This window comes from Nelumbo nucifera, chromosome 1, assembly GCF_055504915.1.
Source record: "Nelumbo nucifera cultivar China Antique chromosome 1, China Antique-T2T, whole genome shotgun sequence".
NCBI lineage: Eukaryota > Viridiplantae > Streptophyta > Magnoliopsida > Proteales > Nelumbonaceae > Nelumbo > Nelumbo nucifera.
Window position 1 is genome coordinate 68,320,836 of NC_142649.1, and position 27,673 is coordinate 68,348,508.

At 41.5% G+C, this 27,673-nt stretch overlaps 1 protein-coding gene and 3 non-coding genes across 4 annotated transcripts; 3 read left to right on the forward strand and 1 right to left on the reverse strand.

The window, feature by feature from the left end:
* Nucleotides 1-6,754: 6,754 nt before the first annotated feature.
* On the forward strand, nt 6,755-6,963 carry LOC148803376 (small nucleolar RNA Z112). Its single transcript, XR_016081765.1, has one exon. It is a non-coding gene; the product is annotated as a small nucleolar RNA Z112 (small nucleolar RNA).
* Nucleotides 6,964-6,991: 28 nt separating this feature from the next.
* LOC148803377 (small nucleolar RNA snoR2/U65) lies at nt 6,992-7,150 on the forward strand. Its single transcript, XR_016081798.1, has one exon. It is a non-coding gene; the product is annotated as a small nucleolar RNA snoR2/U65 (small nucleolar RNA).
* Nucleotides 7,151-7,218: 68 nt separating this feature from the next.
* Nucleotides 7,219-7,313, forward strand: LOC148803378 (small nucleolar RNA snoR77Y). Its single transcript, XR_016081658.1, has one exon. It is a non-coding gene; the product is annotated as a small nucleolar RNA snoR77Y (small nucleolar RNA).
* Nucleotides 7,314-7,775: 462 nt separating this feature from the next.
* Nucleotides 7,776-17,508, reverse strand: LOC104594101 (nucleobase-ascorbate transporter 1). Its single transcript, XM_010254243.3, has 14 exons — nt 17,267-17,508; nt 14,080-14,177; nt 13,083-13,259; nt 12,411-12,511; nt 12,245-12,320; nt 11,693-11,752; nt 11,402-11,589; nt 11,218-11,314; nt 10,648-10,734; nt 9,531-9,589; nt 9,336-9,427; nt 9,073-9,150; nt 8,640-8,800; nt 7,776-8,293 (listed from the first exon to the last, which is right to left on the reverse strand). The coding sequence occupies exons 1-14, from the start codon at nt 17,340-17,342 to the stop codon at nt 8,081-8,083; spliced, it is 1,563 nt and encodes a 520-aa protein (XP_010252545.1). The 5' UTR covers nt 17,343-17,508; the 3' UTR covers nt 7,776-8,080.
* Between the last annotated feature and the right edge of the window lie 10,165 nt (nt 17,509-27,673).

A 27,673-nucleotide genomic window follows, 5' to 3' on the forward strand; every position in this document is an offset into this window, starting at 1 on the left:
ACCTGAACGCACCCTGCGGGAGAACAATTCGGATGTTGGTGATGTGATCCGGTCGAGCTACAAGAAAAGACGATCAGAGTGTTCCGGGTTGCTTTATCCGGTGTGGGTATTCTGATGCTTAAATTAGCGATAAAGGTTTTGAGAGAGCTGATACCTTGAAACTAAGAGAATGCAAGAGTTAAATCACGCGTGCCTTGTGAGGCTGGAGGCAAAGTCTTTATATAAGCAAGCTGTCGTGGGCCTCATGATGTGTGTCCGAAACCATCGGCCCGTCTAACCTGGAGTTAGCTTTGCACCTGAAGATGGACTTCAAGTAAGATGATAAGGCTCATCCAGTTCCGTCCGAATCATGCGGGGTGAAGATAAGATCCATTGATGTACGCCATGATTCCGAAGAGATTGAAAACATCTGGCTTGCTTCTAAAAGGAGCCTATATGGCACCTCAGTGGGTCGATGCATGCATTGAGCTGGTCGGGCCTCGGTATAGCTGAATGTCCTGAGGTGCCTAAGGTGCCCGAGGTCACTGAAGTGTCACCACGTCATTCCATCGCTCCACGTGTCATCACATCATTGGGTGGGCCAAATTATCCCTCATCAAATCCCATGAATCAGATCAAGGTACCACCAAAGTTCTTTTATCAAGCATGTGAAAAGAATACTTGATTTGCTCACAATGTGTTCCTTTTGTCACTTTCCTCAAATATTACATTTTGGGAGATTAGAACAAATGCATGCCTTTGCCAAATACAATTAACCTCACCTGCATCATACAACTATGCTTTGATGGAGATTTTTGCTCACTACAAGAAAAAAGGGTTATAATGACGAACCAAATCCGTTACTATAAATTGAAAATCTGTCACTATAGGTCTATAGTGACGAAATTTTATCCGTCACTACAAGTGGCATCACTATAGCCTATGGTGATGAATTTTAAAATCCGTCACTAATGTTAAGCCTATAGTGACAATAACATTCGTCACTATAAAGTTATGTTATAGCAATAAACAAAATATGACCATCATTATAGATATTTACCTATAGTGACAGACTTCAAAATCCGTCATTAGTGTTAGGCCTATAGTGACAGACTTATTTGGATTTTTAACTTGGAAGAATGACCATGAATCCACATTTCACAAGGCAAACATGGTCCAGTCACAAAGAATAGGCCTAGATTCCAACCAAATATGGTAGACCAAAAGCTGGTCGTTAATCAGTCCTCAAGAATCCAATGGTCCTAAACACTATTTTTTGTAGTTCACAACCATAATGGGTTTACATAAAGTTTCCTATAGAGGATCCTCTAGCAAGCACTCACAAGTCACAACTATTATTTTTTTTTTTTTAATAATTCTCGCAATTCCTATTTTATTTTGTGTTCTTTCTTTTGGAAGATTTTTGTTTGTAACAAAAATGCATAATTCACCCAGAGCCCGGTTTATTATATACAGAATTCATACCACCTATGTTTCATTTGTTGTAAATCTATGCATCAATAGAATCTTCAATATGATCCAGAAAGATCGATGTAAAATATACAGAGAACCAAATTCTTAGTACAAGTCCTAGATCAGTTAAAGAATGTTTCTCCTCAAGAATCAAATTACCTTGTAATCAGAATTCAGAAACAAAAATGTGAGACCAACAATTTTGGCTATATCTTCAATTCCATCAATTGAATAAATAGAAAGTAAACAAAAAATAAAAAAAAAAAAAGAAAAAGAAAACCATAGGCTTTGAAGGCCTGGAAAGTTTAACCACCCTTAGGGTTGCAATTATTCTACTGATTTTTTTATTATCTTAAATCTCAATACTTGGCTATCAAGTGAAGAACGTTTGACCCTATATATCAATCTAAGATCTAATAATTTATTCAACCAAGAAAGTGATGTAAAATGCCATTGGCTTGAATGAATATCAAGAAAAAAAAAAAAACAAAGGTATCAAACCCAGCAAATATAACCTTATCCAAAGCATTTTCTAGGGAATTGATATTGCTTAGGACATACATCAAGTCAACAAAACAAAGTCAATCTTTACAAGTTTACCTATAAAGGTCCCAATAGATAAATGATGATCAACAAAAGCTTAAGGGAGATGAATTGATCATGAACAGTGATGCATTCTATTAATTTTCACATCTCCAATGAAACAAAAAAAAAGCTAATTTGAATGATTAATTAATTCCTAATTGATTGGCCCAAGAATAAAAAATTAATTTAATATTTATGCTTAATCTATCATTAATTTCAGGAAGAGAGCAAAAACAAAATAAAAATAGAAAGAAATAGTTGAACAACGGGGGACTTGGAACCAAACCTTGAGGTAGAGGTGAGCGTTATGGAGAGAGTGGAAAAGTGGATAATAAGAGGTGGTGAAGCCTCCTTCAAAACTGAAATATCAGAAACAAATAAAGAAATGGTAATGGAGAGAAAAGAGAGGGGATCTTGGAGCTAAGGGTGTCAATGGATCAGTTTTGGATTGGATTCCGTCCCATCCAAAATTAATTTGGACGGATTGGATGGACCAACAGGACATATTGGATTGGACCAATCCGCTCCAAAATATTTATTAGATTGGATTGGACCTGATCCGTCCATAATAAATTTATATTGAATTGGGTTGAATTAAGCCAATATAAGATAAGAATATAGGTGCCAATGGACCAAGTTTAGATTGAAACTAATGTAAATCAAAACGAATTTGAACAGATTGAATGGTCCACACATTAAATTGGACCAACCCAAAATGGTCTAAAATATTCATTGAATTAAATTGGACCTGGTCCATATATAATAGACTCACATTGGACTGGATCGGATTCGACCAAATCCAGTCCAATTGACACCCCTACTTGGAGCCGATGGAGCGACTGGGGGAGAGAAGAGACATGGGCAAGTAGAGTTCTTTTGTAATTTTGTTAAAGAAATTAAATTTGAAATGAAAAATAAATAATATTTTTAAGGTTTTTCTCATCCTGTCAGGTCACTTTACTATTTGAACTATGAAAAAGTTTCAAATACCCCCATCCAAACTTTCACTCGTGTATCAAATAACCTCCTTCGTTAGCCTTTCACAAGGAAAATGGATGAAAATGATCATGCGTGAATCATGTAACCTTTTAGGGTTTTTCAAAATTCCCAAAGCACCCTTGAAACTTTTTTTTTTCTCTTTTTATCATTATCTTCTTCAAAAGAGTTTTTTCTCTAAACAAATATGTCTATGTGAGATTTTCCCTTAGGTTATGTTTGGTTTGAAGAAAAAGGCAGGGAAAGAAAGGAAAACCAATTAGGCAATTAGGGGTGCTCACGGTTTGGTTAACCGAACCGTGGGGTCATTTTCTGTATCGAATCGACTAGAGAGAGAGAGAGAGAGAGAGAAAGAGAGGGAAAGAAAGGAAAAAGTTCCTGCATGGCAGGTGTCAGATAGTCTGTTCACTGGCGAACTAAAACCTGAAAATCTCAGTTCGGCAGCCTGAACATTCTCAGACTGCCAAACTTTTTTATTAGATTTTCAAAAAAAATAAAATATAATATATAATATAAGATATATATAGATATATAATATTATATAAATATATATTACTGTATATATATATATATATATATATATCAATCGGGTCGGTTAACCGCTAGTTTTTTAAATGGTTAACCGAAACTGAACCGATCGGTTTGATTAACCGATTTTTCTTTCGGTTTCGGTCGTTTTTTTTTTCAGTCGGTTCGGTTTTTTGGTTTTTTTACTTACCCCTAAAGCCAATATAAGGTCTGTAAAGGTTTCTTTACCTTTCCCTACATTTTCCTTCAAAACAAACATAACCTTATTATATATAACTTTTACAGATTTAGAATGACTTGCAGCTTGCACACACCTACAAAATTGAAAATCAAGAACAGACTTGTAGTAATGAAAACAGAAAACCAGAGGTGAACAAATTCGTGCCACATGCCAAACCAATGGCAGGTAATATAGTCGTTTTCCTCCCAACACAAACCCCATAATTCAAGGGACTATCCAATCCATATCTATTTTTGGATCGAGATTCTGTTTCCAAACCTTCCTACTTTGTCATTCGTCCACTTCTCCATTTTGATAGACTTTTCTTTTTCTAAATCCAAATCTCATATGGGTATTTTTGTATTTTTACCTTGATTGTCAACCCCACAAATGGAATAAGGGGGCAAAGTGTTGAAATCTAAAAAGGAGTTCAAATCAGCCCCCCACAATATCCCATAGCACATTACCACCGTGTATTGGGAACATCTCCATATCATAATACCAAAAACGATGAGGCATCATCGGGAGATGTTCCCATTACACGGTGGGAATAAGCTGTGGGACGTTGTGGGAAATTATTTTGTGGGGGGTTGATTTCAACTCTCTAAAAAGTTTAGGTGGGGGTGATCTTTGCTTCAAAACAAAGTTTGAGAACATGTCCCCGCCCCCACCCCCCGATTACAGCCTACAGGTGGTGATTTATAATCGAGATATTATCTAAGGTGGTGTTCAGTTTTGTGGTCATCTTGTGGATGGCTCGTTTTGGTCCATGCCACGGGATGGCCATGGTATTCGGTTGGCTATGGATGGAGATGGTCTATGATACGGTCCACGATAAAATGGCTACAATGTTCAGTTGGTTGTGGATGGGAATGGTCCACGATTATCGTGGATGTTCCTGTCCACAACCCAAAATCTCGGCCACACATATATCTCGTGGATAACTTTCCATAACATTCCTACACTATTTTGATACAATACATCTCTTTTACATACTTTTCTTGATTAATATTAATTTATCGATGCCTTTTTCAATTTATTTGTCATATAAAATGCAAAAATTAGACATTTTATGATCGATGTGTAGGTCATTCATAAAATATATATGAGATACATGGAATCAAAAAGTGTGGTCCACACCACACCAACAAAATGCCATTATGGGTGTGGATTGGTCTCGTTCACACAATCTATTACAAGTTTAGAACAATTGTTAGACTGTGGTGTGTTGTGGATTAATCCCTACCATTGGGTGTGGTGTGGACCGGTTCACTCCCACCAATTTCTTATCCACACTACAAAATACCCCCTAAAACTCACCGTGACGTTTTGACATTTCTCTTCAACTCATTATGATTTTTGAAAACATCTAGAGAGCCCATGCCAAAGAGTTTTATTGTCTAAAAACTCACTTTCCATTAGATTTCTGTTAAATCACTGTTAGTGATTTATTAATAGAAGTCATCCACATAAGCATTTAAGTATTTTGTATGACCAAGCTATTGCTAATGGTCAATCAAATTTATTAAAAATATATTTTAAATATATGCAGGATGGGCCTAGTGTGGGATCAAGTTCAGGTTATGTGTAATTTTGTCATAAAAAACATTTAATAAGGATGATTGGCCATTTAGGGGTAGTTTGGTCATGTAAATTGCTTAAATGTTTACATGGACAACTTTTATTAATGATCACTAATGATGATTTAACGGAAATCTAATGGAATGTGAGTTTTGGACAATAAAACTCAATGAGAGGAGGCTCCTTAGAGGTTTTAAAAAAGTCATGGTAAATTTTAGAAAAATAGGTTTTTAGATAATATCCCTTTATAATTTATCTAAACTTTTAATTGAGTGAAAAGTCTTGACTTACCTTCCAAAAAGGATTCAAGGTAGGAATGATCATCTAAAACCAAAAAACTGAACCAAACCTACACAAAACCAAACCAAAAATTTCAGTTAACAAAATTGATTGGTTCAATATTTTTGAAAAACCGAAAGTACCGGTTAGATTTCAATTACCAATATAAGAAACCTACCAGTTAACCGAACTGACTGAGATATGAATATTTATAGATATTATATATATTTATGTATGTATTATATACTTATAATATATAATATATTGTATGCATTTTTAGTTTTTTATTATATATTTATATTTATTTTGAACATATATTATAAATATCAAAATACCAAAAAACCGATGAATATAGCGCGCCCCACATTGCATCTCCCCCTTGCATAACATATCCAGTTCTTGTCACGTGGGGATGGGGAGATGTTCCCAATTCACGGGGATGCGCCGTGGGGCACGCTGTGTGGGGAGCCCATCCCGTCTCCTCCCAAACCGGCACTTATCGTGGATCGTGGCTTTGTGTAAATGGGAGTTCAGATCTGCGCCCCATAACGTTCCACAGCGCATCCCCGCCTTGTATTAGGAACATCTCGATGATGATATTATTGAGTCTGATACTATCATCGGGAGGTGCTCTTAATACACGGCGGGGATGCGCTGTAGGACATTGTGGGGCGCAGATGTGAACTCGTGTCCCGTGGGTCATGCATCGGATAAGAATGAGGAAAAGGAATTTGCAACAGGGATCAGCATCCAACGGCTGATATTTTGGACTACATGCCTCTTAGCGTGATCTGATCGTGCATTCACCCCTCACCAGTCGCAACTCTCGTAAACACCGGAATTAGGGCTAGGGTTAGGGTTGCTGTTGAGGGTGTGTGACTGTGTGTACTCTATATAATGAGCATCGCTTCACCTTTCGTCAGGCCAACTCTGTAGGTAATCTCAGACGAGTGTATGCCTGGAAGGAGAGTTTGTTTGCAGTGGGATTTCGTTAGAAGATTAGGAGGAAGAAATTTTTGAAACAAAATTCTTAAGTTTTTGCTTTCGTTTGATTGTTCATCCTTTCTTTCGGTTTTTCATTCTGTGGGGGGAAAAGCCAAAAATGTTTTAGGGTTCCCGATGAGGAAGCATGCCCTTGATAGGAAGTGCCGTATGACACTCCAAACAGCAGCGGTGCAGTCTCTTTATCTCACAGAACTAACGACTCTCCTCTGATTGCTTTCAATTTATTTGATTTGCTTTCTTAGGGTTTCGTTTTGTTTTTTGTTTTGGGATGAAGGGCTCCCGCTGTGTGCGTGATTTGAAATGGGTCTCTGAGGGTCTCTTTTTTATCTTATCCATCCTCTTCTTGGTCCGATGCCACGTCGCCGGTAGCGAAGTTGTGCAATGACTGGCGATGCTACGATCGGACCTAAATTAAAGCATTCATTGTTGTTTCGCATATTGATAGGAACCTGTGGATCTGATTTTAACCATTCATCCACAGAGCCGGTTTCTGCGATTACATTTTCGGTTTTATACTCGGTACTTTTCTCTTCTGCTTGACATACTTCTTTAAATACTGTAAATCGAAATCGAAGCCTGTGAGGATATCATTCAAAGTTGGAATTACCGGCTGAATATCCAGTTGATGTTAAAATAGAAAAGACTGGCTGTCTGTCTGAGGCTTCTTTGAAACTTGATTTCTGGACTGAGAATTCTTCGATTAAAATGTGGTTAAAATTTCAATAACTTGTGTATGCCATTTGTCAATGTGATTTCTACTAGAATGAACTGACAAAAAAGGGTAAAGAAGAAAGAAGAGGAATCTCACACATTGAATCTTGACAACAACATGCCAAGAAGAAAAGGAATCACACCCTTCTTGAATCATGAATGAATGATTTCATTATAAAATCTAATATTTTCGCCAAAGGCGTGATTTTAATATCCGATTGATGCGAGGCTTGGACCACAATTTGCTAGTAATGTAATTTGGATTTAAATTTGTGGTAAAAGCCACTGGTAATCTCATAAATTCGTATTTGTAAAATCTGAAATTCTCAATTAAAGTTTTCATCTCCGTTTGATACAAGTTAACGGGATGAATTGGAAGTTGGGAACACAGAAGAAACAGAAGACAAAAGAATAGAAATGGGGCAAATTTCACTGCATCAGATCAAATATCATTCGAAAAAGGCAACAGAACAACGGATGCAGGAAACAAAAAAAATGGTAATGTCTTTCCCTCTTATTACATGGGATGCGCCACAAAAGCATGTAGATTAAATGCCCAAAACTCCTATTCCCACAAAAAATACATTATGATGATGCTCAGGGAAAGGATATTAGCTATAAGCTAAGATGTTTTAATTCGAATAATATATCCGGCGTTTCTCAGTTCTAAGGAGAAGACGCTTCAGCTTGATTTCTTGCTGCCGCTTCTGGGGTTTGAGCTTGTTAAGTAGGTGGAAAGAACCTGTTGAGATTGAAGGGCAATGTGTAGAACTCTTCATTCCTGTTATCACCTCTAAACGTTCTGAACTTGACCCACCATGGCATTCCTCGGTCCTTCTTTGACTTCTCCACGTCCAATGTATTGTCGAGAATCACCGCAACAATCAACCCCACAGTTGGTGCTGATGAGAATATGGTGTTCAAGAATGCATTGAACTGCAAAGCCATCATTGTACAGTCTTACATCAATAACATATATCATGAGAAAAACAAGGAAAAAACTAACTGTGCTTGATCCACAAAGAATCCAAAACACCAGAAGTACATGTGGCATACACTCAAGGTTTTTATGTGGCTAGGAATCCAGTTGGTAAATCTACTGGATTGAAGAATTTGTCAACAACCCATGTTGTCACAGTTGAAAGAATACAACCATCTACAACAGGGAGAAAAATCCAGTAAACTATACATGTTTACCCTCTGCTTTGGTTTCTAGATGTTCTTATGATAGCCACATGTAATGTTTATAACCCAAAATGAGGTTTGCAGAAACTTCACTAACCCATCCTGCATGGGTGTGAACAGGTCCATGATGAGAAGAAAACCAGAAGTCATTGAAATACTGTGGGACGGATATCCCAAGGAAAAGCGAAAGACCAGTGATGAAGAGGTTTCTCATAGAATTCATATTGGTGAACTGTAGGAATGATAGCCCCACTGAAGCTGCAAAAATAGACAAGAGTCCAAATCAGAAAATGTTAAAGGAAAAAAAAATATACATGGGGCTGTTCAGCAGGCTGTGGAACCAATGATAAGGTTCCACGCCAGTATTTAAATACATGGGGCCCGCACCTTTTACAATGGGGCCCATGAATTCATTACTGGTGTGGAACCTCATCATTGGTTCCACAGCCTGCAGAACAGCCATCGTGTTCAGCTAATCCGAATTCAACAGGAAGCAAGCAGGATCCAACTTGCCAAAGCTAGTGGCATACCAACAAGGCCAAAGAGCACGCAGTAAAGTGCAGCAAATATTGGGAAGGGTATAGATGCAAAGAGAGCTCCAAATTTTCCTGCAATCATAAAATAGAAGCAATTAATTATCACAAATTGTCATGCAAACCCATTCTGTTGTGCTCTGGCCTTCTGGGCCTTCTGGCTTCTGAAAAAAAACAGGAAAAAAATGGTCTTTCCGCAGCACACCCTGCCCAAAAGAAAATTTTAAGGAAAAAGAAACAGTTTATTGTGCCCAGCCCACCTAAGATAGAGAAGAATATCATGAAGCCAGCTGAAATTTGAACAACTCTTCTGCTCCCAACTCGGGTTAGTCCAAGGAGCCCCACATTCTCCCTGAGATTTACTACCAAATCAATTATAGTTTTATAGACAATAACGCAAAGAAGGGACAATCACTAACCCTTGGGTCTAGCCAATTGAAAGGGCATTTTCTTACACTGATACAGTGGAGCCAGTCCCTGTTCCAAAAAGGCCATCAAGCAATACACCAATACCCTGCATATGTGATGCATAATCACATCCATACATAAAATTCAGAATCCAAAAGGGCATTTTCTACCACTGCTGCACCAAGCTTGATGTCATGATGTGGGACACAATTCAGAATCCAAAAACTGATTATTTGGTCTGTTAAGTGATGCGATCACAAAAAGGCCCTAAACATATTATTCGGAAGTGCTTGAAGCCAGTTGGTACTTGGTAGTTGATTATGTTCTTTTTTATTTTGTCTTTAATCTTTAATTTATCGCACAGGGATACTTCAGTAACATTTTTTATGAATGATTTTTTAGTAACATTCACTTTATGCCTGCTGAGCGGTTGTATTTTGCTAAGCTTTAAATTTGTGAGATTTGTCTGTGGGGTTAGGAAATGTATGTTAAGTGTTTAATTGGACTGTTTTAATTGTAACAATTATTGGTTTAGTAGTTAGGAAGTTACTTTTCTTTTGCTTTATTATGCAGAGTTGGAGTTCTAATTTGCATAATTAGACAGGCCCCTATTTTAGGATTCACATAACTAGCAGGTAGTGGATCTCCATGTACTTTCTTGAAAACTTGGGCAGCATTTACGTGCACTTGTGACAACAGAGCAACGAATGAGAGAAAGAGTTCAGTGTAAAATCTAATAATTGAAGCTGTCATGTAATGTAATCTAGGGGACTTTTCATAATGGTCAATTTTGATCAGATAGACCAATGGAAGTACTCCCTAACGACAGGACTTCATTGTCTATGGTCCAACCATGCTGGACAATAGAAGCATTACAAGGACAAAAATTAAGAAGAATATTATCTTTTAATTATTACTTGTTGTTGATATTAATACATTTTGTCCGCAGATAAATGTCTCCATGAACCTTACAAGTCATGTGACAAATATTTGTCTTCAAAAACTAAATATCAACTATAGCACTTAAAATTCAAATATTTTATAGTTATGTCTTTTACTGCAACAAAAATAATCTTATCCAAGATGTTGAAATGAAGTATATTCCAATTACAAGTGCATCTCATGACTGAAATACTAAAGATTAGATGTGTTGACTCAACTTACCTGCCAACCAATGCCTCGGCTCAGCACATAGGCAGGAGGTGGAGTGGCAATTGCCAGCCGAGATGCTGCTTTGTATGCACCAGTTGACTACAGTAGTGAAAACATGGATAATGAACACTTTTTTGTAAGTACATAAAGTAAAACATGAATTATGTCAAACAAGCAGTTAGAGAGCTTTGTCTGATATCATACACACAGAACGCACACACCCTTCACCAGTGCACCAAAAACTTTGCAGGGAACACCTTAGAGGCCAGTTCCACAAAAGCTAATCCTACTGCACAATCTGTATTTCTTATTTGCAAAATGGATTTGACATATTCCTTTCAGAATCTCAAACAATCATATCTTTTATGCTGCACAACATTTTTACTGGATTTTGCAATTATGTGGTTTGTTAAAATAGCAACTGATGTAATTATTGGTATATGGAACCTTAAAAAGATGGCCCACTAATTTAACAGCCCATGCCAAGAGTGCAGGACATGGTGGGGAACATTTACATTTAACAGCATGAACTAAGTTTTCCGGAAGTTGTGAAGACTGAAAGAATTGATCCCAATAAAATACCTCTACCATAGAGACTAGGACGGCAGACATCATAGCAAATGTATGTCCTGCAGCAAAAGTTGGTGGACCCCACTGCAAAGGATATGGGAACTTGAACCTGAAAAACACACCCCAAATAGAATTGCGGTAGTGACTACACAACTACACATTAAGCAGGAGAAACAAGGTCCTTCCTTTCTCTTACCAGGGAGCAGAGTATATGAGATTAGCCCTATCAGTACGACAATTATGTTGAGTTTTGAGGGGTCTGTTTCTATAGGCCCCACCTGCAGTCAAGACATGTGCATATGCCCATATAATTGAGACACAGATGAGAACAGGAAATCGTTCAAAGATGGGAACATCCCTGATGGGCCTTATGTGCTTCAGATACTGCAAATTCACAAAATTGTCTGTTAACAAAAGAACAAGAAAATAAATAAAAATAAAAATAAAAATAGGAACAACTTTCCCCGTTCAATCTTAAACCACCTACTTGTGTCAATCCAATGACAGCCAGGAGCATTGGAATCCCAATTTCGACGCAGTTTCCCAACTAAAGACCAAAAATTAAGATTAAGTTTTATCCTTGCAGCCACAGGAAAAATTACATGAAGATATTGAGGAGAAAAAAGGAATAGAAAGAGAAAAATATTGTATTCATTGGAAGAGCAAGATCAAAGCATTGTAATAAAATATAGGTGCATGTAGGTCATGCAGGAGGGTGGAACCCACCCATTCAATGGGTTCCCAGGGCTTAATTATCAACCAGCTTGGATGTCCTTGTGTTCTAACAAAGATATATTGAAATCCTGTGAATGCCCAGAGAAGATAATGTCAACTGTCCACAATGAAGGTGAAAGATTAGAGGCCAAGGAATGTAGAACATTCTATCAGATCAAATCTGGTCATAGGATATCTTCCAGGCTCATCCATTCTGGTAGGTCCTACCCCCTTGCATGTGAACCACTAAAACTTTTACACCATTTCTAGTCCATTTTGCCATACATGATAAGCACAACAGATTCCCTCTAGTTGCAAGACCTACCGAAGGAAAGCCTCGCTCAAATAACCCCAAACCAACCAATCCAACTACAGGTGCCATACCAAGGGGACTGAAAAACCTGCAAAGAAAAACAGAAAGAACTAGGAAAACTACCATTCAGAGTATGTAGTAGTATAATATCAGGAAACAATGGTCTGCCAAAATGTACCTTGAGAAAAGTCCCCAAATTTGGCTGTAACCCAGGATGATCTGTATGCTTGATGCTACAATCAATGCTCCTTGGATTGCTCGCATAGTTTGTATAAATCTCTGCAAGTCAGAGACACATGCATGTAACACTCAGCACCTAGCCAATCTTTACTTCTTTTTATCAGTACCTTGCTAGTCTTTATAAGCGCAAAAAAAAAAAAAAAAGATACAGAACCAGAAAGAGGAATATACTTGACAAGTATCACCTTTTGGCTTTTCTGTACTGGTTATCCTATGGGTTGAAAAAGCACTCTCACAGGTTCTTCTCCACATGACCTTAAGATAATTTTGCCACATGGAAGTATGACATCAGATAGAGGACCCTAAGGATCACCCATATGTTTGATCCCCCTCCATGTCAACCCTATATCCCACCTAGTTGCCCAAAGGAAATGCTTATTCTGAACAACCGATAAGGGTTTTTATAGCTAAATATTACACTAGTAATAGAGAAAGAAAAGGGGAACATGTGGGTCAGTTCAAAGCCACGACAGTCTTGCCATTTGCAAAAATTCTTGTCATGTAGGTTTCTTCATTCAAAAACCCAGCTGACACTCTCCCTTGTTTCCATTTATATTTGTACCTGTATTTGTAATTGCATTAATAGAAAGAAAGAAAGGAGTAAACTTACTTCATGAGGTTCAGAAATTCGTTGCAGTGATGAGTCACCTATAATATAAAGGATGGGTATGACATAAGCAAAAGAGCCACCCACTACTGCTGGTAATCTGGTTCCAAAGAGTGCTTGCAGAAGTGTCTTGATACCAGATACAAATAACAGAGTTTGTATCACCCGAATTTTGTCACCCTGTTTGTGTAAGTAATAAAATGCATTACTATGCAAAATAAAACAAAAGATAAAAGAAAAAAAAAAGAACACTTAAGCCAGGAAATCCATATAATTGTCCTCTCTCAATTGCATATAGAACAGTAGAACCAAAATTAGTGAATGCACCAAAGATCTTTTACAAAAAATGTTGACCTTGTCACATGATCCAAACCATGTGCTACCAGCTTTTCCACTCAGAAAAGAAGGGTGGGGAGAAAATAAAGATGAAGGGAAACTCCAAGCAGGGATGAGTGGAGACATCCCTGCTTGAATGTCGGTAACATTTTGAATACATTCTTATTTAAATAGGAACATTTGAGTGTTTAGCATGACATTCTAAAAAGGGATTTTCCAAAATGTAAATGCGCTTCTTTTTTTTTTTAAAAAAAAAAAAGGCCTTTTGGTGCTGTAATATGGACTTCTTTTTTAAAAAGGGCTTACCTAAAACATAATAAGCAGTAAGCCAAATTTTTTGGCTTTTTCTAAACAGGCTTTTTTGGGTAAAAAAGCGCTTGTTCGAGGCTTTTTTACCAAACACAAAATTGGGCTTTCTTGGGTGCACAAGTGCTTTTGGCTTATAATAAGCACTTATTATAAGCAATCCCAAACATGGCTTTGGCATGTTATGCTTGTCTAATAGACACCAAAACCTTCTCCAATCACATCTTTGTCAGGGGAATGAAGTTCATACTATCCTTTCCCCATTAGTCTTTCTTCCAACTATATTTACTAAGTGGTCAATCAAAAGGTAAATAAATAAATACATACATAAAAATTAATATGCTAAAGTCCAGCTTACATCAGTTCCACCCATTACTGGGACAAGCAATGAGGGGATCATAACACTAGTTCCCAGTGTGAGGATGTAGTTTTGAAAAGCCAATAGTATAGTTTCAGCTGCAAGAGAAAGCTTTAATCAACAAACAAAAAAAAAGGTGAACAAATAACTTAGTTTACAATTCACATATAAAAATCCTGACCACACAAATAAGGAAGTGAAGCATTAAGAATAATAAAAGCATCTAGTACCAACAAATGCATTATAGTTGGAGTAGAGGCAAGCTGATGTAGGAAAACCAAGGGGATACAAAAATATCTTATCACATTTGAAATGCTGGACTTCTAGTGTTAAAATAACCAATTCACGAGAGATGTAGACCATGTAATGAAGAATTAGGGAATGGGATTTCAGGGGTCTCAATTGGCTAATATAAAACTAGTGAAAATATCAGATAGTTCAGAGTTTAGAATTCAGAAAACAAAAGAACTAGAACTCAACACCTAGAAGATATAGAGTTAATGAGTAATTAAGGAAAATGATTGGAGGTGTATCACCTATGGATTCTCCCCTCCTAGAACAAGGCCTCATTAAGGTTATAGGCCTATAGCATTTAGGTTAAGCATGGAGTCACACCACAGAGAAAGAGCATACACTTTAGGAGAAAATTCTTCTTTTATCAGTCTTGACAGAAAATACTTTTAGTCGACAGTTATTACATAAGATTTGCCCCTATTCATAGAGAGTCATTTATCATTTAACAAGTTGAGAAAAGTATGCATTGGTTGTGAAAATAGGACAGAAGAAAAGTACAACCTCCCACATCATGTGTGAAGGACCAAAAGAGAAAAGACAGACATCTAAATGATCATATACCTATAATTTTTCCAAAAGAAAACTAACCCTGTAATCCCATTCCCTGATGCATTGATTTCTCCCTATCCCCTTGTTAGACTATAATCCAGGGAAGCAGGGAGTGGGAATTGGCTGATCTTGGTACCCATTTGAACTAGTTTTTCATCCTTGCCTTCAAACTCCCCTAACATAGTGACAGAACCCATATGGATATGTCATCCTTTAATATCTACTATTTCTAGTCCTGAAGAAAAAACAATTATCAAACTTTACACGAGTGGCACTATCTCAGCTTTCACAGCTGTTGTTGCTCCTCCAACTGGGCCACAGGAACCAGCAAAAACTGGTTCCCCCTAAGAAAAATTATAGGTTGCTTAGGGCAGTATCTGCTTTTGCTCCATTTAACTCCTTCAAATATAAAAAGTAACTAGGTTTTAATTTTTCCCTGTCCCTACCAAAAAAAAATCTTTGCCCCGAAATGAACATATTGAAATTTTCTAACTTCTGTTCTGCTATAGTAGAAAAACAAAAAATAAAAATAAAAAGAGATTGAAATATTTTTTCCAGAGATTAACAAAACATACATACATACATATATATATATATATATATAATTATAAAAATTAGAACCCAACTAGGATAACTAAGTTATCAAATATTAACAAAAAGTAGATATTCATCAGTTGTGCCCTAATTTGGCAATGGTTTTTCCAAAAAAATGTCATCACATGAATTTAAGTTTTTTGGTCCACAAGCAAATAAGCTTTTTTATGCATCCCCTCCGTCAGAAATCAATTTAGTCACTTTTTCTTTCTTAAATTTATATTGTAAATACAGTAGAAATTGTAGTTTTTCTTAGTGTTTATTTAGAAAACAAAAGAATCAGAACCATCCAAACTGGGTATTGCTTAATTTTTTTATGCCAAAGATACTTTTATTTTCTGGTAATAATTGGAAAATTACAAAGAAAGAAGGGAAAGAAATATAAAATTATGTTTTTGTATGCATGCATTTATGTATGTATGGGTTAGGTTCTGAATGGATTGATTGAGAAATTGAATGAATGACCACATTAACCTATGTTGACTGATCAGTTGTATTGATAAGAGTATTTCTTTAGTAGACAAAGAGGACTAGGTTCAAAGGAGGGAATGGTAATAGGTAGGATGCTAGGATGTGGGTATGATGAGTAATGATAATCAACACTTTGTCTCTCAAAGGCATCCTATTTACTTGCCAAAGGGTTTTGGGAATTAGATTCATCCTTGCATCCTATTTTCCTCGCCAATCCCTCTTAATCAGAGGGAAAGTATTTAGGCCATCCAAACTATTGTCTCAAGTCGGTCTGCCAACAAGCAATTGGATTGTGTTCCATGAGTAATTGAATTGGTTGTGGTCTAGGTTAGGGTTCCACTATAACCTTCAGTTTGAACCCTATGGCTCCTCTAATACAACCATTGTGTTCCAAAGTTAATCAGACCATCACTGTTATTTTCCCACATCGTATCATCTATCAAAGCTACCTCTTGCCACAATGCCACCTTCTTAGTCATGCCACTCATCTTGACCATGTTCATTGTAAGCACATTTTTTTATTACATTATATTCTCTCCCATGAGCAAGACTGGTCGTACGGTAGACTTGTAGACCTTTCCCATCTAATAAGTTTGGTTGGCGGTTCAGTCACAGATAATTCCAAAAACACATTTCCATTTCATCCGACCATTATAATTCTATGACCAACACCCCCATTCAATCTCTTTTTCCTTGTAGGTAACCAAACTGTATTATCGAAAATGATTGCTTCCAGGTATTGAACTCCGACAGTATGAGCTCGCCGGTCCCAAGCCCGGATAAAGGAGAAGGGTTATGTCAGGTCGGCATTTGACATTAAAACTTCTGCCAAACTCTTATACTCATGGATCCGGATTTCTCTTCTCGTGCTCAGGGAGTTTCCCGAAGCAACTCCCTACACCTTAACCGGTAACAAATGGGCAAGGGTACAAGGACATCGGCTGAAGTTTCAGAAATGATTTAAGTGCTCATTTTGTGAGCTAAACTGTTTCAGTCTGTTGTTTAGGTGGATAAATACACAATTTTCTTTTGATGGGACACTCTATTAGCGTCTCCTTGTTTGGAAAAACACTGAAAGTGATGACAATAAGGAAATATTCGTTGTTTCCACAGTAAGATGCCTTGCAAATGGTGTTACAATGCAGCAACTTCAAAGCACAAAAATCCATTTTCACTTATTTACTATTTCAGAACGCTAAAATAAACGTCAAAAATAGTACCACCAAGATGAGACAGAAATGCAGGGGGCAGGGCACAGAGAGGAAGTAAGAGAGCTTACCCCATGGAGGGTTGGAATCTATACAGTATTCAAGGTCTTGCAGTTGCTCCATGGGAGGATGACTTATGTCCGCCATTGATGAAGCCTCAGCGCTTCAGTTGAATCACAGGACAAGAAGAAGAAGAAGAATAACTAAGAAGAAAGTAAAAGAGGAGGAAGGAAACTAGGAAAGTGAAGAAAAGGAAGGAAAAATATGCAAAGGAAGAGAAGCCCCTCGGTGAAGCCCCCTGCACCCCTCCCTTGATTGATCAACCATAAAACTTTTTTTGAATCGGACAGAACATTACCAAAAAGCCCCTAGTTTTTAATTAAACTACGACGAGCCATCCTCAGTACTCAGTAGCCAGTACTACTACTCTCACTCACCAGGCATTTTCTACTCATTATAGTACGGTAAATTGTAAAGCTGGGGTTCCTTTCCACCAACCTATGTTTCGGTGGTAATCTATCAATTATCATTTAGCCCTCAATGACTTCATAATTTCACTCCTGACACTCATTAAGATCAAGCTTCAGCCTGCCCCAAGCCTGTCTTTGTAATTGTACAGCCTGTAGAGTTGGAAAAGCTGCTTCCTCTCGAGAGGACCCACACCCACACACACTCGGCCCCACCTTACAAGCCAACTGACAACCGTCCATTGATGATCTCATGATCATTTTTTTCCTTTGATCATGGAAATAGACGCACTGTACTGATTCTGAAGAGTGGCTGAGGGTAACGATGAGGGGTATTAGCGTCCATAGATATTTGGTGTGGCCGTACTTCGACTTCGAACTTGAAAACAGGAAGTTGGGTCATGGTGGGACCTTGGGAGTTGGGAGACACTAGACAGGGTCAATTTGGTAATTCGAAGGAGGGAGAAGTACTAGAAAGTAGAAACAAGACAGGACAATTCATTTGTCAAACAAGCTGACGTCGCACGTGCGACTCACTTTCGGCTCCGGCTCGCAAAGTCCCACCAATATTCCCCAACGACATCCTCCCCCCCCACCCGAATCCCCGTTCTTACGTAAAACCCATCACTCCCACAAGATAAGAATCTTTCTCTCTCACATGCATCCACGTGGCGTACGTCTGCTGAACTTTCGAACACTACACCACCTTGGATTCCCTCAAAGAACACAAATGGATCGGATATGGGTCAATGGTGTCACCGTGGGACTGACCCAGATCCACCCCACCCTAATTGATCAGTGATCGAGTCCCGACTTGTGACTTGTCCCAACCCAGACGCACTGTAGAAAGGGTAAAATGCCGAAAGCTGGTGGGCCCATTTGAAGCCCTAGGGAGGGGGTCCGACTGATGACTTGTGGCTGTGGGTAATAGTTCGTCTGGATACACCCGACAGAAACAGTCCGATTCCGATAATTGCCATCATCTTGACTCTAGACTCTTGACTCTTGAGAAAGGTAATAATTAATTAAAGCTTTATAAGTTTATATATGTAAAACAAAGATAGGTATGGGATTAAAATAATGATAGCAAATAAAGAAATGATTAGGAATTTGGAATAACTGCAATAGCTTCCAAAAACCATCTTCCAAATGACCGCTTTTCAAAGCAAAATTCCCGACTAAAATAAACAAATCAAGCACTTTATACACAATTACCAGAATACCCCTGTGGTGCTATTTTGGTAATTACGTTGAAGCCTGGGGTTACTCTGGACTGCTTGGAACTTGGAAGTGCTAACTGAATGAGGGAATGGACTACTAGTGTTGGGGTGTGTGGACTGTGGAGTGAGGGAGTACTGGTCTGAGCGAGTCTGAGGGAATAAATGTGGAAGGCATTATTGTAAGAGGGCGGGGGTCAGGTCAGTGCAGCTGCCCGCCTCAGAAAATAGTAGAATACTGGGCTGGAGATACTGTTTGGCTCTTTGCCCCGAATTGTCACCTTCCAATTGAGTCCACAAGCTCTGAGACCTGAGTCTTGACACGGTCACAGCTTTTTCTCAACCACTTGGCCCTGCCCGTTGGCACCTCCGTTTTTCTGAATAAATACGTTTTTTGCTGTACTTGGTGCACAAGTAATTACAAGGGCCGAAGGGGCATTTAACTGTGGACGGTCCAGGCGTTTGCCACCTTGAACAGTACCATGCCACGTGGCAAAGATAAAAGAAGATTAATTTTTTGTCTTTCACTTTTTTCTTTCAGCCACAAATGTTTTGCTTTTTAAAGGAAAAGATGCCATGCCGGCCACAGCTTAGCCTTTAGAGGGATCAGATACCACCTAGCTCGGCGCCTTGGCCATGTCATTAATTAATTAATTAATTATACCATATTATAAATAAGAAACAAACACGCAAAAAGAAGTTTTTTTACTTCTTACAGCTCTCTGCTCGCCGTATAGAAATTAAAAATAAAACCTGGCTCCTGCGTTTTAAATTACAAAATCATTTATTAAAAGAGAAAAACAAAAACCCCTGAGGGCTGCTGCAGCCTGGTCTGGCCTGGCCCATTGAGTTGCAGGCTTTGGCAATGGGGCCGCCACCAGGCAGTACCCCTTCATCAATACAACTACTCTATTTGAATGAGCTTTCAGTATTAATTTTCAATCAATGTTGTCAGAGTCGGACGGCCGTAAAACCGTTTTGATCACTGAGTCAGTCACTCACAGAGTCACAGGTTAAACGCTTCAATTTCAATCATCTGCTTCATTTATTCCTTTGTTTAAATAAAAAATAAATTTAAGAAGAATAAATACAAAATGGGCTACACAAGTCAACAACCAACAAGGGGTAGCCCGTTCCCCCCCAAACCGATCACTCAGCCCGGTGAAGTAAGATTTGAAGCGAGGTGCCAAGATTGAAGCTATGTCATTCGATCCTACTTTGAAGATGGTTGACAAAAAAGGTTTTAAAAACACTCTATAAGTTTTCAAAAACTCCAAGAAATTTCAATAGAATTCAAGAAAATTATAGAAGTATTCTAAAGCCTCATTAGCACCTTTGAATCTTGTACATATTTTTAGACAGAACTAAGACAAGTCTAGAAAAATGAAGAGTCTAGAAGCAAGTCTAAAATATTCATGCTCTAGAGAAATCCTTTAAGGAGGTGGAAGTGCTTATAAAAGGGGACCCCCTCCCTCATTTGCATTCGTCAAGCAATCAAGTGTTGTATTCCTCTCTTGAGCAATACAAGGAATTCCTTTGAGTTTTCTATCTTTCTTTCCTTGTGTGCATTGTGCTTTAGTGTGAAGGACGAATTGGTGAGCTACTTGGTCTTAAGAACCAAGAGAGTGCTCCAAGTGGGGAAGGCTGACTTGTGGAGCGACATACTACTACTCAAGTGCCGCACAAGACGCTAGAGGAGTCTAGGTCCGTGACAAGTGGTATCAGAGCCTCGTCAACACTAGCCGCATGGTTAAGGATGAAAATGGCATTGCCTTAGAAGTGGAGGATGCCATAAGGATTGATGTGACTAAGGCGGAGCCAAGCAAGAAGAGTAAGCATGGTAACAAGAGCCGAGAGGCATCCTTGGACAAGGTTGCTAGCCTGGACCACCGGCTAACCAAGGTGGAGATGACTCTTGGTGAAGCCCAAAAGGAGATCGAGAAGTTTAATGGCGGCCTAGACTTCTTTGATAAAGAGCTATCCAGGTTCGAGGAGGTCATGGATGCCACAATTACTAGGGCCATTAAGGCATTGTGCAAAGAGTATCAAGGCCAAATGGAGGCCTTGCAACAAACTATTGTCAAGCATTAAACCAAGATCGAGATGCAAGTAGATCTCGCCTTATAGAAGAGGGCTATGGTCAATGGCAGACAATCCGCCCCAGCTCGTGAGGTGGTAAAGGTGAAGACCCCTGAACTTAAGCCATTCAAGGGAGTGTGAGATGCACGCGAACTGGACAACTTCCTATGGTAGATGGAGCAATACTTAGAGGCAGTTGGCCTTGAGGACGAGAGATCAAAGGTACATACTACAACTATGTACTTACTAGACACTATCATGCTGTGGTGGCGTAGGCGGTGCATAGATGTCAAACGTGGCACATGCACCATGAATACTTGGGAGGACTTTAAGAGGGAAATCAAGAAACAATTCCTTCTGGAGAATGTTGAGTACCTTGCTAAAAAGAACCTTAGACACCTCAAGCATACTAAGGGACTACGTGAAGGTATTCTCCACGCTTATGCTAAAGGAACCTGACATGATAGGCAATGCTTATTGTTCCACTTTATGGAAGGCCTTTAGCCATGGGTGGAAAAAGAGTTAAGGCTCCGTGGCATTCAAGACTTGGCTAGTGCCATGGCTGTTGTTGAGTAGCTGTCTGAGTACAAGAAGGAGGCCAAAGGCCAACCCACCAAGCCAGGTTAAGGTAAAGGTGGGGGAGAAAAGGCCCATGCCAAAGAAAGATTGTCTAAGCCCCAGTCCTTTCAAGTCTAGAAGGATGGAAAGGGTGGCAGTTGGAAAGATAAAGTCAAAGACCAAGAGAAGAAGCCACTCAAGTGCTTCCTATGTGATGGAGCACACATGATCAGGGATTGCCCCAAGAAGCAGGTCTTAAACTTTCTTACAACCAAGGAGGAAAAGCAAGGGGAAGAGGCATCAATGGGCTTGATGCAACTCCTCAATGCCATGAAAAAGGTTGAAATAGCCCCAAAGCCTAGTAAGGTTGGCCTCATGTATGTGGAAACAACTATCAATGGCAAAATCGCTCATGCCATGGTGGACACTAGTGCCTCACACAACTTTGTCTCAGTAGAGGAGGCAAAGCGACTTGGCCTGAAGGTTACTAAGGAGAACGGTTGGCTTAAGGTCGTTAACTCACAGGCCAAGGCCATAGCTAAAGTAGCTTAAGGAGTTGACTTGCAAGTTGGATCATGGAAAGGCAAAGCCGACATGTCGGTAGTGCCTATGGATGACTTCAAGGTTGTTTTTGGCTTGGACTTCCTTGATAAAGTGAAGGTTGTGCCTATGCTATACGCCAACTCAATATGCATCATGGAGGAGAGCGCCCCATGCATGGTCCCTACTACTCGTGGCTCAAGCACTAGCCCAAGAATGCTATCAGCCTTACAACTAGTGAAAGGCTTGAAGAAGGGCGAGGAGACCTATCTAGCAGCTATGTTGGGTGAAGAGGCCCAAACAACAAGAGAAGAGTTGCCTAAGGAAATGAAGAGCATATTGGAAGAATTCAAAGATGTCATGCTAGCTGAGTTGCCTAAGAACCTCCACCCAAGCGGGAGGTGGACCATAAGATTAAGCTAAAGCCTAGGGCCACCCCACCAGTTAAGGCCCCATACCGGATTGTCACGGGGGTTCTTCTACAGCGGAAGAAACCCGTGCGGCGTCCTGGCCAAGGCAGGCCAGGACAAGCCTTTCTGCGCTTAGAGGCTAGGAGTTGCCCGATGGGATGGCTCCACCAACGTCAGTAGCACTGGATCATGACCTCAAGTCCAATGGCCGGGGCACTCTCCTGGCTCAGACCGGTCCATGGGAGGCGCCGCTTACGTGCTAAAGGGGGACAACCATCATGGAAGGCGACCATGCGCCGATGAGGTGACTTGGCACCGTTGTGAAGGGTCTCCTGTATGCCGATGATGACAGGCACCTGTGTGCCCTGATGATAGGCAACCGCTTGGGCCGGAACACACCCGTGCGCTAAGGGCAATGGGATAGCTCAATCAGCTTGGGCAAGGGGCTGGCGAGGTGAAGGGACGTGCTTGAGCCAGGCCCGCATGCCAAGCCTCCCTTGAGTATCGGTAGCGCAGTGCCGGTCCAACACTGTCCCCATGAGCAAGTGTGCGCCCATGAGGAACCCTGGTAGCCATGCTAGCCGTTAACCAGGGCCGCCCCGCAAGGGGATGAAGGTCTAGGAGTGCCAAGGTTAGGCACCCAAGGAGGTCGACCACCCCTCCTCAAAGAGTACGTTAAGCTTCTGGTGGTCTGCCTGAAGATGACATCAGTTCTCCCAAAAATCTTACAGGCGAAAATGACGGGCATGTCCCTAACGTAAGCCTGCCAAGCGTAGGCAAGGCTAAGCCTGTGCTGAACCGTAACAGGATGGCACCACTTGAGCTGGAAGAGTTGAGGAAACAATTGAAGGAGTTGCTGGGCATAAGCTATATCCGAGTCTCCAAAGCCCCATATGGAGCCACTATGTTGTTCCAAAAGAAGCATGATGGATCCTGATGAGGGCGGATTTGGCCCTCCAATGACATTGTGACACATGGCACCTCATGACAACTAGGTGCAGCCCGACACTTCACAGGCAGCTCGCCGCCAAGCAGCCCGACACTTCACAGGTAGCTCACCACCAACCAGCCCGACACTTCACAGGCAGCTCGCCACCAAGCAACTCGGCACCTCACAGGCAACTCGCCACCAAGCAACTCGACACTTCACAGGCAGCTCGCCACCAAGCAGCCCAACACTTCACAGGCAGCTCGACACCTCACAGGCAGCTCGCCACCAAGAAGCCTGGCACTTCACAAGCAACTCACCACCAAGCAGCCTGGCACTTCACAGGCAGCTCACCACCAAGCAGCCCGGCACTTCACAGGCAGATCGCCACCAAGCAGCTCGGCACCTCACAGGCAGCTCGCCACCAAGCAGCCCAGCACCTCACAGGCAACTCGCCACCATGCAGCCTGGCACCTTACGGGTAGCTCGCTTCCCAGTCAGACTGACTGTCGTGTGGTAATTCCAAGGATCTCACCATCGTACCCCACGTCTTACGGGATCGTACCTTGTAACGACTATATTAGCTCACCCACTCCCCGATTCAGGTGGAAATGAGCAATCTTACCGGTTGGTGGTGTTATCCCTAACTAACACGGAAACAGATCCCATCACAGCGGGGATCCAGGAACTACTCAACCAAACCCGCGAGGACTCCAGTATATAAAGGCCTCACCCCCTAGGGGCGAAAAAAAGGAGTAATCTCTGCTCTCTAGCTCTCTCACAATCTGATATTATTTTTAGCTCACAACTAAGTGCTAACTTAAGCATCGGAGCGACCCCGCCGGGTAAACACCCCTGGGTTCTCTGGTTCATCCCTTGCAGGTTTCTCAGTTCCCGTCGTTGCTGGTAGCCAGATCATCTCCTGCAGGGAGCAGCCGGATTGTGCTACATCATTTGGCGTCGTCTGTGGGAACTACTACTAAAAGCCCTTGTCTCCATTCAAAAATCTCAAGCTCAGAATCAAATCCATGGCTTCCTCTAGCAACGCCGGACAAAACAACGAAGTGAACGTCTCCGGGGGGCAACCTTAGTTCCCATCTATCTGCATAGGTCAGTTCACCATACCGCTTACTGCGGCTGGGGTCCCAGCGCTGACGATGCCCCAAGTGACTACACAAGTGAATGCGCCACTCCCTCCTGTAGTCAGCGCGACATTCACTGAACCCTCTGTGGTTCTGGGGGAAACGCTACAAAGAGCTAAGTTCTCATCCTCTAAAAGGCTAAGTCATCTTCTTCCAGAAAGCTAAGTCCTCACATTTTAAAAACTAAAACTCTCGCTTTATAGTTTCCATTTTTTACGAACTCAAAGACAATGCATGAAGTGCTAACAGATTAAGCAGCTCTACTAACTTTACTTTCAATTCAGATAAAACCTCGCCAGTCCTCTTCGCGAGGTCCCCTCTACAAGGATGAGCTCTTCGTGCTTTTGCGGGAATTGGCGGCCAACAGACTGCATGGGCGCCTTTGCAGGTCAAGCCTTCCAAGGCTCCCGTGCGAGCTGGCAACCTAAATTTAGTAGTGCTACCCCCGTTGGTTGAGCTCCTAGTAGCTTCTTGTAGGAGTGGGTGATCGGCATCCCGAGGCTGATGCAGCGCAATCATAGCTCTAAGGTGCCCACCCGGCGGCCTGGTGCAGCTTGACGCGGCCTGGCAACCTGCGCGCAGCCTGGCGGCCTATGTGCGGCACAACGACCTGTGCGTGGCCTGGTGGCCTGGCAGCCTAGCACATGCGCCGACCTGGTGCAGCCTGGCGCGTGCACCGACCTGGCGGCCTGGCCCAGGCGCGAACTGACGAACTGATAAAAGACTTCCACATCACATAAGTCCTAGTCGCCTCCTTGGCATGGACATATAAGACCCAGTCGCCTCTTCGGCATGGGCGCTAGTCCCAGTCGCCTCCTTGGCATGGGCATATAAGACCCAGTCGCCTCTTCGGCATGGGCGAACTAGTCCCAGTCGCCTTCTTGGCATGGACATATAAGACCGAGTCGCCTCTTTGGCATGGGCGAACTAGTCCTAGTCGCCTCCTTGGCATGGGCATATAAGACCCAATCACCTCTTTGACATGGGCAAAATCCTGGAGTGGATTGCGAGTCGCTCTCAGAGCCTAAGGAATTGAATCAGCGCTTACGAACTCATCGAATTCCGGACCAAAACAAGAAATCTACTCCCTTCACCGAGTTACTTTCAGCTCGAGAGTGGGGGGCAAATGATGAGGGCGGATTTAGCCCTCCAATGACATTGTGACACATGGCACCTCATGACAACTAGGTGCAGCCCGACACTTCACAGGCAGCTCGCCACCAAGCAGCTCGCCACCAAGCAGCCCGTCACTTCACAGGCAACTCGCCACCAAGCAGCCCGTCACTTCACAGGCAACTCGCCACCAAGCAGCTCGGCACCTCACAGGCAGCTCGCCACCAAGCAGCTCGGCACTTCACAGGTAGCTTGCCACCAAGCAGCCCAACGCTTCACAGGCAGCTCGCCACCAAGCAGCCCGGCACTTCACAGGCAGCTCGCCACCAAGCAGCCTGGTACTTCACAGGCAGCACGCCACCAAGCAGCTCGACACCTCACAGGCAACTTGCCACCAAGCAGCCCGACACCTCACAAGCAGCTCGCCACCATGCAGCTTGGCACCTTACGGGCAGCTCGGTTCCCAGTCAGACTGACTGCCGCGTGGTAATTCCAAGGATCTCACCATCGTACCCCACGTCTTACGGGATTGTACCTTGCAACAGCTATATTAGCTCACCCGCTCCCCAATTCAGGCGGAAATGGGCAACCTTACTGATTGGTGGCGTTATCCCTAACTAACACGGAAACAGATCCCATCACAACGGGGATCCAGGAACTACTCCACCAAACCCGCGAGGACTCCAATATATAAAGGCCTCACCCCCCAGGGGCAAAAAAAGGCGTAATCTCTGCTCACTAGCTCTCTCACAATCTGATATCATTTTTAGCTCACAACTAAGTGCTAACTTAAGCATCGGAGCGACCTCGCCGAGTAAACACCCCCGGGTTCTCTGGTTCATCCCTTGCAGGTTCCTCAGTTCCTGTCATTGCTGGTAGCTTGATCATCTCTTGCAGGGAGCAGCCGGATTGCGCTACATCAGATCCCTCAGGCTGTTCATAGATTAACGAGCGTTGAACAAGGTAACAATCAAGAACAAGTACCCTATTCCACTCATTGTTGACCTATTCGACCAACATGGTGGAGCCAAGTACTTCTCCAAGTTGGACCTTTGCTTGGGGTTCTATCAAGTCCGCATAGCTAAATGGGATGAGCTAAAGACTACATGTGTAACTAGGTATGGCTCCTATTAGTTCTTGGTAATGCCATTTGGCCTAACCAATGCCCTGCCAACATTCTGCATATTGATGAACAAGATATTCGACCCCTACTTGGATCAGTTTGTGGTGGTATATCTATATGATATAGTAGTCTGTAGCAAGACTATGGAAGAGCATGTGAGCCACTTAAGAGAGGTTTTCCAATTGTTGAGGGAAAACCAACTCTATGTGAAGGGAGAGAAGTGCTCCTTTGCTCAGATGGAGGTAGCTTTCCTTGGCCACACGATTAACCAAGGGCAGTTAAGCATAAACCAAGCTAAGGTTTAAGCCATCTTAGATTAGGAGACACCAACTAAGGTGACAAAGCTATTGTCTTTCCTTGGCCTAGCAAATTACTCCAGGTGGTTTATCCAAGGCTACTCAAGGATAGTCACCCCATTAATTTATTTATTGAAGAAAAGTGCTAAGTGGCACTAGATAGAGCGGTGCTAACATGCTTTCGAATAGTTGAAGAAGGTTGTGATAGAAGAGCCAGTATTGCACTTGTCCGACCTTACCAAGAGTTTTGAAGTACATATGGATGCCTTAGACTATGCCATAGGTAGAGTACTTATCCAAGGCGGACATCCCATAGCATATGAGAGCTGAAATTTGAATGAGGTTGAGTGGCGGTACACGGTCTAAGAGAAAGAGATGACAACCATAGCCCATTGCCTTAGGACATGGTGACACTACTTGCTTGGGGCTAGGTTCACAGTCAGGACAAACAATGTTGCCACAAGCTACTTCTAGACTCAAAAGAAGCTAAGTCCCAAGCAAGCCCGTTGGCAAGACTTCTTAGTCGAGTTTGACATGGAGTTTGCCTATAAGCTTGGGCAGATTAACCAAGTGGCTGATACATTGAGCAAGAAGGCCAAGTTGGC

Coding starts and splice junctions, on each gene's coding strand:
- LOC104594101 (XM_010254243.3), bottom strand. CDS start 17,342: ATGGCGGACATAAGTCATCCTCCCATGGAGCAACTGCAAGACCTTGAA. Junction 13,260..14,079: donor CAGTAATGGGTGGAACTGAT/GTAAGCTGGACT, acceptor TTACACAAACAG/GGTGACAAAATTCGGGTGAT. Junction 10,735..11,217: donor TCCTAGTCTCTATGGTAGAG/GTATTTTATTGG, acceptor TCACTACTGTAG/TCAACTGGTGCATACAAAGC.